Source organism: Bos mutus, chromosome 2 (assembly GCF_027580195.1).
Source record: "Bos mutus isolate GX-2022 chromosome 2, NWIPB_WYAK_1.1, whole genome shotgun sequence".
Lineage (NCBI taxonomy): Eukaryota > Metazoa > Chordata > Mammalia > Artiodactyla > Bovidae > Bos > Bos mutus.
Genome location: NC_091618.1, coordinates 20,408,785 through 20,421,557, shown reverse-complemented (window position 1 = coordinate 20,421,557; position 12,773 = coordinate 20,408,785). Strand labels below are relative to the sequence as shown.

At 39.8% G+C, this 12,773-nt stretch overlaps 1 protein-coding gene across 3 annotated transcripts in view; it reads left to right on the top strand.

Moving 5' to 3' along the window:
• The window catches only part of COL4A3 (collagen type IV alpha 3 chain), a 162,202-nt gene that overhangs the window by 131,674 nt on the left and 17,755 nt on the right, over nt 1-12,773 (top strand). For 2 of the 3 annotated variants that reach the window (XM_070385723.1, XM_070385737.1), the window contains 7 exons: nt 5,317-5,415; nt 6,141-6,230; nt 6,563-6,702; nt 8,528-8,654; nt 9,914-9,994; nt 10,601-10,699; nt 12,171-12,218. In XM_070385723.1, coding sequence (XP_070241824.1) covers nt 5,317-5,415; nt 6,141-6,230; nt 6,563-6,702; nt 8,528-8,654; nt 9,914-9,994; nt 10,601-10,699; nt 12,171-12,218 — 684 coding nt within the window. The remainder of the gene's footprint in view (nt 1-5,316; nt 5,416-6,140; nt 6,231-6,562; nt 6,703-8,527; nt 8,655-9,913; nt 9,995-10,600; nt 10,700-12,170; nt 12,219-12,773) is intronic. The other variant, XM_070385729.1, reaches the window with a different exon arrangement.

Here is a 12,773-nt window from a genome sequence, read left to right as displayed (position 1 = left end):
ATAATACATCACCTCTTTAATCATAACTTTTTATTCTAAGTTAATTCTGCATTTCAGTCTGCTGTCTTTAAACCATCACCAGTCAATTTTTAGATTCTAAGCCTCAAAGCCGCACTTTGGCCAAGAATGGTGAAAATGAAACCTTTAGAAAACTCCACATAAAAAAGTTCCCTGGCGGGAATAGAAATCTCCACCTCAAATTCTACTCTATTCTATCAACTGCCAGGATGAATTCTTCTGATTGCATCTAAAAACTGCTTCTCATGCTCAGAGACCTTTGGAAAATAATTACTGAAGAGAAAATGTGTTTTGATTACAAGTCAATGCCTTAAAAAGGCTGAGAATTGTTAGCTATAGCTGTTAAGTTCAAATTCAAACCCATTCACATTATTTCAAATTATTTAAGCTCTTTGTATGACAGGTTTCGTCATATGATCAATGCAATCAATATTAAATCAAAATTCAAGAAAGTCTGCCGTGTGGAGAAGGCAATGGCACCCCACTCTGGTACTCTTGCCTGGAAAATCTCATGGACAGAGGAGCCTGGTAGGCTGCAGTCCATGGGTTCGCTAAGAGTCGGACACTACTGAGCGACTTCCCTTTCACTTTTCACTTTTACACATTGGAGAAGGAAATGGCAACCCACTCCAGTGTTCTTGCCTGGAGAATCCCAAGGATGGGGGAGCTTGGTGGGCTGCCATCTATGGAGTTGCACAGAGTCGGACACGACTGAAGTGACTTAGCAGCAGCAGCCGTGCAGTCTTCCTGATCAAATTGAGTAACTTTAGTAAAACAGAATTGCTGGGTAAAATTAAATGTTTGCAGATCAAACTTACATAGCAGGGAAGATAATGTGTTTGTAGTTGCAAAACCATATAAAGTTTTGGGTAATTTGTAATCAATTTTGTGAAGTCAGATTGTATTCAACAAATATTTACTTGTTTTTCAGGTAAGGATTTACAGTCCAAGTACAGATTTGATTTTAAAATTCTGTATAGAATTCTGTAGACCAAGCTGGCAAGCTAAGTAGCCATCTCTCCTAGAATTTGGAAGGACTTCACATAAGTGACTTCGACCAGTGTTCTGGAGAGTGATTGAATCCAACTGATTCTCTAACTTAAAAAAATGGCTAAGCACTGGAAAAAACTACAATTTTTTTTTTTTTCTATAAAGGAAAATGAGCAAGTCAAGGTCTTTGGGGCGTGTGCACATGTGCTAAGTCACTTCAGTCATGCCTAACTCTAAGGTCTTTGGGATGGTCCCCCACTAATCTGCTGTCAAAGAGATAATTTAGTTCTAGGTGCATACAGAAGATTGTGTTGCATTTTTAGCAATGAAATAGAAAGTAGTATTAATTTTATAAAACTCCTCTAGAACTGGTCTAAGTCAAGATATAAAAAGAAAAAAAAATTACTGGCACAAATGTCCAGTCTTCATAAACAAACACTGCTTCGCTAAATTATCCTAGATGATTTAAGTAGTGTTGCAAACATTTTGGGAAAAAAAATATGAATAGCATATCTGTGCCTGCATAAACTAAAATTTGGCTCTAACATCATGAATGCACAATGGAGACTCATTTATAATTGAAAAATTGTTTCTGTGAAATACAGAGGGACGCATGTTATTTCTATGCTTCTAACAAAGTACAGTATACATGGAGGCTGTCCTGTATGTTTCCTTTTGGCTTTTCAAACACATAACCAAGGAGCAGAGAGTGAACAACAGCAGCAAAAGATCATACTATCTAGGCCTCTCTAATTTCAATACGATTCTTTTTTTTATCTGAATTTCTGACTTGAAAACATCCATTGCAAATAGTGGAAGGGCTATTCAGGGTACAGAAAAGCAGTCTTCCTCTCCTTGAGGAGTCTGCATGGGAGATTTAGGCATATGTACAAAGAGAAGGAGATGGCAGCCCACTCCAGTATACTTGCCTGGGGAATCCCATGGGCGGAGGAGCATGGTAGGCTACAGTCCATGGGGCCGCAAAGAGTAAGGTACGACTTAGCAACTCGACAACAACAAAAAGAAAATGAATAACACAATAGAACTGTTGTGTTACTTTTAGCAAAGACCTATGAAGCCCTTCCCACATGCAGGTACTATTCCAAATTTTACAAACATTGACTCATTTAATTCTCACAACAACCCTACGAATAGATGATTGCTATCATCCCCTTTTACAGATGGGAAATAGAAAGGTCAAATTACTCAGTGTCATTCTGATAGGAAGTGCAGAGATGGACCTCACTCTGATGTGGTTCCAAAGTCCATACTCACTGAGGGCGAATGGATACATGTGTACGTATGACTGGCTCCCTTCACTGTTCACCTGAAATCGTCACAGCATTGTTTGTTAATCAGCTATACCAGTACAAAATAAAAAGGTAAAAAGCAAAGTCTATACTCAGCCTTCTCACTCTGCTGTCGGCTGGGTACCAAGACACTGAGCTCTGTGGGAGATGAACAAAGCAGAGAACACCTCAAATGGGGTAGTCAAAGAAGCCTCCATGAGCGCAGGAAACTATATTCAATATCCTGTAATAAACTATCCTGGAAAATAATATGAAAAAGCATATATACATATACTACTGAATTACTTTGCTATACAACAGAAATAATACAACATTGTAAGTCAACTATACTTCAATAAAATAAAATTTTAAAAAAATCCTCCATGAAGGAGTATTTAAATTGTGAGTAGGTTTCAAGTATTCTTGGCTTAAAATCTTTCCAAGTCTCCCCCTGCTTTAAGAATTCAACTTTCTTAGACCAGCATCCAAGTTTCTCTACCACTTGCCCTTCGCCTACCTCTCCAGCCACATAACATTTATCTACTGAACAATTATTTTTAGAACCTACTGACGGGGCGTTTTACTGTGTCCTAAAGACAGAGAGGTAAACAAAGCAGTGCTAATATCCTGGTCACGAGGAAACTAACAGCTCAGTGGAGGAAAGAGGCAGTCATGTCTCTGAAATGATTTATATCCAGGACCAGGTAGTAAATATCTTAGGCTTTGTGGACCACCTGTGACCCTAGCTGCATATTCTTCTTTGGTGTTTGTTTGTTTACAACCCACAAAAATGTGAAAGCCATCCTTGGATCTCCAGCCATAAAACATTAAGCCGAATTTGGCCCACAGGCAGTCGTTTGCCACCCCTTAAAATACAAAGCAAATGAATAAACTAAATAAAACATATTTTAGGTTATGATAAAGGACATATATGGAAAAAAACAAAAGTTACAAAAGAAAAAATTCTCACCCCCTTGCCACTTACCACCCCTTCGCACATGTATTTTCTTGTCTAGGAATTCCTGCTCCATTGCACACTTTCTCCATCCAGCTGGCTCCCACTTGGTCTTCAAGATTGAGCTTAAAAATATCCCCTCTTCTTGGGACTTCCCTGGTGGTGCAGTGGTTAAGATTCTGTGCTCCCAATGCAGGAGGTCCAAGTTGGTTTCCTGGTTGGAGAACTAAGATCCGGCAGGCCTCATGGTGCAGCCAAAGATAAAAATCGAATAAAAATTTTAAAATTCCCCCTCAGAATTCTTACCTGTAGCACATTGTGCCCAACTCTGTTACAGAAACTATCTCACTGGGTGGTGATTTTTTATTTGGCTCTCTCCAATTAAATACTAAAAACCAGGACAAAGGGAATGTGATTTACTTATGTCTCCAGTACTCAAAACAGGACCTATTAATTAGTACTCATCCTATATTTGAATGAATGAATATGTAAGCGGGGAAATTGACAAAGGAAGTGACTCTGCTTGAGGAAAGGCATAAGCGAGGCCATGGACAGATTGTAGAATGCTCTAAGCGCCATGAAGGGAATTCATCGTTTACTCTATAGGCAAAAGAGAGGCAATGAATATCTTTTAGCAGGAGAATAATATGATCAAAACCATGTTTTAGGAAAAGCAGGATGGTGTTGTGGGACTGGGTTCAGATCCCAGCATTACCACTAACTGATGTTGTAACTCTACATTAGTTCATTGACTTCTTAAGGAGTCTCAGTTTTCTCATCTCACCACCCAGTCTGGAAAGGCTCAAGAATTCATTGAGATTGCCTGAAGGTTAAATCAGATAATTAAAAGAAAATAATGTCTTCCATAAACCAGTTACTTAATAAATTATAGTTGTAATAGATGGATTAAGAATCAGATCAGATCAGATCAGATCAGTTGCTCAGTCGTGTCCGACTCTTTGCGACCCCATGAATCGCAGCACGCCAGGCCTCCCTGTCCATCACCAACTCCTGGAGTTCACTCAGACTCATGTCCATCAAGTCAGTGATGCCATCCAGCCATCTCATCCTCTGTCGTTCCCTTCTCCTCTTGCCCCCAATCCCTCCCAGCATCAGTCTTTTCCAATGAGTCAGCTCTTCGCATGAGGTGGCCAAAGTACTGGAGTTTCAGCTTTAGCATCATTCCTTCCAAAGAAATCCCAGGGCTGATCTCCTTCAGAATGGACTGGTTGGATCTCCTTACAGTCCAAGGGACTCTCAAGAGTCTTCTCCAACACCACAGTTTAAAAGCATCAATTCTTCGGTGCTCAGCCTTCTTCACAGTCCAACTCTCACATCCATACATGACCACAGGAAAAACCATAGCCTTGACTAGACGAACCTTTGTTGGCAAAGTAATGTCTCTGCTTTTGAATATGCTATCTAGGTTGGTCATAACTTTCCTTCCAAGGAGTAAGCATCTTTTAATTTCATGGCTGCAGTCACCATCTGCAGTGATTTTGGAGCCCCAAAAAATAAAGTCTGACACTGTTCCCACTGTTTCCCCATCTATTTCCCATGAAGTGATGGGACCGGATGCCATGATCTTCGTTTTCTGAATGTTGAGCTTTAAGCCAACTTTTTAACTCTCCACTTTCACTTTCATCAAGAGGCTTTTGAGTTCCTCTTCACTTTCTGCCATAAGGGTGGTGTCATCTGCATAGAATGCAGTAGTCCAAATAAGAATAGTGTAGTAGATGACCCTCTGTCATTAATTAAAGAAAAAAGAGAAGAGCTGTGTTTAGGTCACTAATTCCTAAAATGTTGATTCAAAGTGTAAACATTATGATAATTGCTAGTGTTCTTTGAGAACTATACCTAACTCATGCCAGGAACTGTGCTAATGCTTTTTATGTGTTATCTCATTTAACCCTCTTTTTAAATAAAATATAAGCCTAAATCTGCCCATGTTCTTAACAAATATTCTATGTGTACTATAATAATAGCTCATAAATTTTGATCAGGATTGGAAAAGTCTGATAGAATTCTAACCTGTATATTCAATACATGTTTTTTTAACATTAGGACTTGCAGGAAATCCTGGTGAGAAAGGAAATAGAGGCATTCCAGGGTTCCCAGGTATAAAAGGACTCTCAGGGCTCCCTGGACCACCAGGACCACCAGGTATGACTGATTCTCTAATAGAAATAACAGGTGTTAAGTTTTCCTAGGCCTAAATTTAACAAAAATGTGTTTTTAGAATATGAATTCTGCCCCGATGTTGTCCCAACAGGAATTTACTTCTTATAATTTAACAAAATTGTGGTCAGCCTGTCTTAACTAAAAATATTAACCTACATGAAGTTCTATTTTGCATTCAAAATGTTATTTTGAAATTGGTGGTATGTATTGTACACTATAATTTATTACAATATCATATATCCTGGAAGAAAGTAAGAAAATGCTTTAGAGGCTTCCAAATTTGCCTCTTTCTAAACACGTTATTCAATTTGTAAAGTAATTTTTTAAATAAATAAAGTAGTCCCCTATTCCCTGCAACAACATCAGTGATGAAATTTATTGCATGGTAATAAAATTTCCTTACTGCATTTGGAAATCTATTACTGTATTTTCACAGTAGCCCCTTTTTTCCTGCTAGCCTTGGTCCTAGGATGATTTTGATGTTTGAACTCCAGGCCTGCTGACCAAAATATAATTTACTCTAGTTGTATATTTTCTGAGTTGCCAGTCCCTTCCCTGTTTGAAGGCATAAAGGCAGCTAAACAAGTACCTAAAGAGCTGGTCTGGTTGCTCTGGATTCACTCATTTGTGCAAGCAACAAGTGTTCATTGAGCATCTACTGTGTCCAGAAACTACACAGAACCTATGACTATTTATTTGTTCTTAAGGCCCCAGAGGAGAGCCCGGCAGCATTGGGAATCCCGGTGAGCCAGGACCACGTGGCACCCCAGGAAGCATGGGAAACATGGGAGTGCCAGGTAAGGCGTAAGGTCCTATTGTGAGCCTACAACCTCATGATGAGTCCTGCTTCTACATTTTCTGTGTTGTCACTTTGGTTTTCCACTTGGTAGAAAGTTGGTGTAAAACAATTAGATATGCTCTTAGACAAAGGTAGTGTATGCAGCAAGAACATGAGAATGAAATAAATATTTACACTGTGCAGAAAATCATCCACCGAGGCTACCTGATGCTTTAGAGCTTCTGAGAAACCAGCTTCATGGGAGAAAGATGGTTTGTGCAAAGGTCAGAAATAGAATCCTTCAAGATCTCTGCCTTTACCTATTTTACCTGATTTCTTTCCTAATTTCAGGTACTAAAGGAATGAAGGGAACTATGGGGTTCCCAGGTCTAGCTGGAAGTCCAGGCCTCCCGGGTATTCATGGTCTCCAAGGAGATAAGGGAGAGCCAGGTTATTCAGAAAGTGCAAGGCCAGGACCACCAGGACCAAAGGTATGTAGGCCACTAAAGTATTTACATTTTGGTAGTGGAATGAGTCCTTTTAAATATCAACAAATGTCTGGATTCATTGTGGGCAAGGAAAATTGAAAACATTACTGTATTTTCAGGCATTTGTCTGGGCTTTTTTTTTTTTTCCCTCTCTCTCTATAACTGAGCATATCTATCACACAGTTTCAACTTCTGAGTTTATTTTCTCCAGTTTCAACCCCCAAGATATTTCTTATAACTGGCCCTGCAATTTATGTATGCCTCCTGGTAGGCTTCCCTGATGGCTCAGACTATAAGGAATCCTAAAAAGCAAACACACAAAAAATCCTGATACATTTTTCTTGTTTTAGAACTTTATTTTCATTGCATTACTCAGAGGATTTATTTATCCCGTCACAGTTTTTTCAGTGCTTGTGCTCTGTCGAAGTCCTCCCTTGTATGTTTTATCACGAAGTAACCAAAGGTTTCAGCGGGGCTCAGTTGTTCTTTAGGTTTATCTTCTTCCAACCTTTCTGTCTATAGCAACTACACTAAGATTCAGAGCGAGGCTGATAGAGAATAACTAACAGTAATTCCCACAAGCAGGGGGTTTTAACTTGTAATTCCATGGACCACTGGGGAAGCCTATTGGAGCCAAAGAAAAATTGAACCCAGATCGATTTCATCGATCCTGAAATTGAATGAAAACTGTTTGGAGATGGGGATTTTTGTTTGTTTGTTTTTCTTTTGTAGGAGTCTGTTATTTTTCATCAGACTTTCAAGAGTATATGATTCCAAAGAATGTAAAAATTGTTACTTAGGGGACTTTCTCCCTGACTCTCTTTTGAGCCAATAAAATACCACCTTTCCTAAAGATTTCCTCCAGCTATAAATCAATAAGAAAGAAAAATTTTTAGAAATCACAAAGTCCCAAGAAAGTAACCCTTTATTACATGGAATACAAACAAATTTCCTTTGCCTTTTATTTTTAACTAGATCCTCAGAAAGCCAGGGAGAGATTCTTTCCATTCTTTCCTCAATGAGAAATTGTATTTAACTTAATTCATTCAATTAATTAACAGTTTCATTTAGATTTAAATTTTTCATAGGTAACTACAGAAGAAATTTTTTTTAAACTGTACATTGAACACAAAATGAGCTGGCTTTATCATGCTGGCAAATCTTAGTAACAGAGTAGTTTTTAATCAGCTACCTTCAAGATTTTATAAGTCACTATCAAATCCATATGTTCTAGCTTATCATAAAAGTGAAGTACAGATTTAATGACTAGAAAACTATGGAAAGTGTTGGGTTTTTTGCATTTATTTATCTGCATGCAGAGTATTTGATGAACATGCATCTATTTGTTCTGCTTGCTTCTTACACCTGAGTTAAACATTACAATTTGAACTTATACATTTGTTATTAACATCTGTCTCCCAGTGGTCTCTAAAGTTCCATGAAGGCAGGAATTGTATGTATCACATATCTGTATGCAATTACCATCATATTCCTGGCTTCCTGGGCATAGGACTCTCTGTGTAGCCACAGAGGTCCCATGCTGATAAGGACTCCATGCTTGGTTTAATGCTCTGCCATTTCTGTCTTGAATTGCTTTTAAAAAGTTTATTTTTAAAAAACAAGAGAAGTGCATTTTCATTTTGTACTGCACCCCACAAATTACATAGCCGTCCTGTTTCCAGCAAGTTTTCAGGGTGCTGGCTCACAGCAGACATTTACCATGAATTGCTAAATAAATCAATAAATGCAAACTAACATAGTTTATACTTAATTCTGATCACATGTCCTGCTTATATGAGAATTTTAAAGGTGTTTGACTGAATTTAAGGGAGATCCAGGACTGCCAGGTGACATGGGCAAGAAAGGCGAAAGAGGACCACCTGGCGCACCTGGACGTTCGGGGCCTGCTGGACCAGAGGGACTTCCTGGGAGCCCCGGACCCCCTGGCCACCCAGGTGAGCCTGGCTTTGCAACCTGAGTGCTGGAAGCCTGACACGTGTATGGCCCTCGCTTCCTAGAATAGTGAATGGAAAGCTGTTTAGGCTTTTGTACTACAGTTGCCTTCTTTCACCTTTGATCTTTAAAATCAAAGACACTAAGAAACAGCAAATGAATTGCAAGGAGCCCATTCAGTCCATTTTGGTTACCTGAAATCTTAAAACCTCCTATAAACAAAATTTTGGGAGTGCTACCTCACATGAATTCAACCTAAAGACATGAAATGTTAGATCAATGTACTCAGGATATTTGTATCAGTTTCCTAGGGCTTCCAAAGCAAATACACAGACTGGGTGACTTAAACAGAAATTCATTTTCTCACAGTTCTGGAGGCTGAGAGTCTGAGATCAAGGTGTCCCAGAGCCGATTTCTTCTGAGGCCTCTGTCCTTGGCTTGTATGTGGCCTCCTTCTCCAAGTGTCTTTCCTCTGTGTATCTGTGTCACAATCTCTTCTTATAAGGACATCATTCATGTTGGATTAGGGTCACCATCTGCCTTGGTGACCTCTTTTTAACTTAATTACTTCTTTAAAGACCCTGCCTGGGAATTCCCTGGTGGTCCAGTGGTTAGGACTCCACTGGGGGCCAGAGTTCTATCCCTGGTCAGTGAACTAATATCCCACAACTGGGGCAGCACAGGCAAAAAATAAATAAAGACTTACCTCCAAATGCAGTGATATTTTGAAATAGTAAGTGATGAAGACTTCGGCAGAGGCATTTGGGGGCAACACAATTTAACCTGTAACACGGTTGATCTGAGACTTTTTATTTTTTTCTGACATGTTTCCAGTTTGAACATTGGGTTGCTTTCTTATTAATATTTGCTTGTTATTTGGGTTTTCACATCATTTGATCAAAAACAACTACTCAGTCACTGGTTTGCAGCTTCAGGTCTTACTCTAAAGGCAATATTTAAACTGTTTTTTCCAAACATGGAAAGGCTCAGTGGATTTGCTGCTAAATCCCAATTAAAGTAATAAATCAGATATTCAGCTGTTCACCTGGCTGGGGTACACATCCCTTTGAAAATGAGTGGGCACATCTCTGCTGCGCTTCTCTGGGGAAATAACATCCAAGACAAAACCCACTGTGACTGGTAGCAAGAGCGACCCCTGAAGACCAGCTTGAGCACAATTGACTTAACTAGCATTTAGCCATTGTTGGACTCATTCATCTTGTGGTTTTCTGTTTTCCTTTCCCTCTCTCTTCATTTACAGGGCAATCTGGTCCTGGTGGTGATTTGGGGTCCAAAGGAATTAAAGGCTTCCCTGGCTTTCCGGGAACAAAAGGCCCTCCAGGTTCCATTTTTGTATTTTGTCTAGTTCCCTTTTGTGAGGGAAGCATGTTTTCCACGTGGCTGGAATCTCTTTCTACCTACCTGTATCTCTGACCCACAACTGCTCCTTGGAAGGTAGCTTCCAGTTACCCCGTTTCCAGACAACAATGTGGAAAAGCGAGGTTAGGTCTAATTCAAAGATCGGGCTTCCCAAGTGGTGCTCGTGGTAAAGGACCTGCCTGCCAATGCCAGAGACATAAGAGACATGGGTTCAACCCCTGAGTCCGGAAGATCCCCTGGAGGTGGGCATAGCAGTTCACTCCAGTATTCTTGCCTGGAGAATCCCCATCAGAGGAGCTTGGTGGGCTACAGGCAATAGGTTTGCTAAGTCAGACATGACTGAAGCGACTTAGCTTGCTCTCTCTCCCAATTCAAAGATCAGCCAACCTATGCAAAGTGAAAATCCTCATGATAGCACTAACCAGTCCATGGCTTTCACTGTGAATTTAGCTTCATGTCACTACAGTTCTGAAAACTGAACACTTTTTACAGAATTCCACACATCTGGGGTTCATATCAGGCCATTGATAGGAAGTAAGTCCTCTCTTTGAATGGCTTTTTTTTCCAGGTCCTCCAGGATTGCCAGGAAATCCTGGACCAGTGGGTGAGAGAGGTAATCAAGGACTTGATGGAATTCCTGGTCCAGCCGGAGAAAAAGGAGAAACAGGTACAGCTTGCTCATCATGGATATACTAGTTTTATTTTTCATAGAATGATTAGTGACACTGTAATTCTTCACCATTCTATAAATTCTTCCGACAGAACTGATGACCTTTAAGTTGTTCTGGGTTGCAATAATTCTGTTACCAAAGTGAAGTTGACCAAGTAGAATAAATTTTATATATAGGTCAGTTTCACACTAGGGAATATATATGTGTGTGCGTCAGTCGCTCAGTCATATCCAACTCTGCAACCCCATGGACTGTAGTCCACCATGCTCCTCTGTCCATGGGATTTTTCAGGTGAGAATACTGAAATGGGTTTCCACTTTCTACTCCAGGGGATCTTCCCAACCCAAGGATCAAACTCACATCTCTTGTAGCTCCTGCATTGGCAGGCAGATTCTTTACCACTGTGGCACCTGGGAAGCCATATATAAATAAATAAATAAAAATATATATATATATATATATATGCATGAAGATGAATATATATTGTGTGTGTTAGTCACTCAGTCATGTTTAACTCTGAAAGGTTGCTGCTGAGCTGTGAAAGACACTGGGATTCTTGGCCTCAGGAGGAGAGGAATTCAAGCCACAGCCAGTGATGAGGCTTGATTGCTCAGAGCTTTTGTGTGATAAAGTTTTATTAAAGTGTAAAAGAGATAGAGAAAGCCTCTGACATAGACATCAGAAGGGGGCAGAAAGAGTGCCCCCCTGCTAGTCTTTAGCTGGATGTTATATAGCTACCAGCAGGCTGCTAATTAGAGAAAGGGAATGTCTCCAAACTCAGAAACAGGCACCAGGCCCCTCACCCACAACATGCATTTTGAGATAACATTGGCACAAGGTGAGTCATCCTGGGCCATAAAACGATTGACATGAATCTTGAAGGAAGGCAGGTTTCCAGGTAAATATATAGTTTCATTAACATAGATTAGGAGAACAACATGTGAGTAAAACATACTGGTTTGTTGAGCCCTTATTGGTTCTGAATCTGAAGTGGAACTGACTTGAAGACAGACAGAATTTAGGGTAAATTCATTAACATAGTTTAAGAGAAACATTTCCATAAGAAAAATGCATTGGTTAGCTCATGATTTGAGAAAAGTTAAGTTCAGGTGGAACCAGCTGTCATCATGGCAACACAGATTTTTAAGAGAAACCTCCTTTTAAATTTGTATAGAGAAGGGAAAAAAATCTGATGCTTGTAGTTTGTTTCCTCCTGCTGCTTAAGAGATAAAAAAACATCTGACACTTGCAGCCTATTTCCTCTGTTTGCAGACCCCTAGCCTTCCTGTTACCCTCTCAACTCTTTGCAGTCCCATGGACTGTAGCTTACCAGGCTTCTCTGTCCATGGGATTCTCCAGGCAAGAATACTGGAGTGGGTTGCCATTTCCCTTCTCCATAATATATATTATATGATATAAATTAACTGTATATATAACAGATTGAAATACCAACATTTTCTCTTTCAGGCTTGCTGGGAGCACCTCCAGGTCCAAGAGGGAAACCTGGTCCTCAAGGTGAGTGGTTCTTCCTCCCAAACCTGGTGATATACATTTTCAAGGACAGAATCTGATTTAATAGCCCTGACAGATACACTTAGCATTCTGAATTAAAGAAGTCCCAGTGGTAACACAGAACATTTATATTCCTAGTGTTCAAGTAAAAACGTTCCATTATTTACCATCACAACAAAATGAACAAACTAGACACAGTAATCCAACTTTCAAATTTCCATCTATGGAAGTAAAAAGACTTCTGTATTTCCTTTCTTGCTATCAGCATGATTTAAATGGATCACCTCCTAAAAAGATGGAGGAGGAACTGATTGCTTCTCAAGGAGTTTCCTCTCCGTGCTATTCTGAGCTGCAGTAGTAACACTAATCTTTTGCCACCTTGTTCTCTTCATTGGTCTGATTCCAACCCCTGGAGCCAGTGTGTGGCTCAGGCTACTGTTTCTTCAGGGCTTTCCCATAACTCTCTCAGGATCTCAGACATGGCAATTTACTGAACATGTCATTAAGAACATACACGTTTTTGTTTGCCTCAGACTGTTGCCAGACCCTTCAAGCATT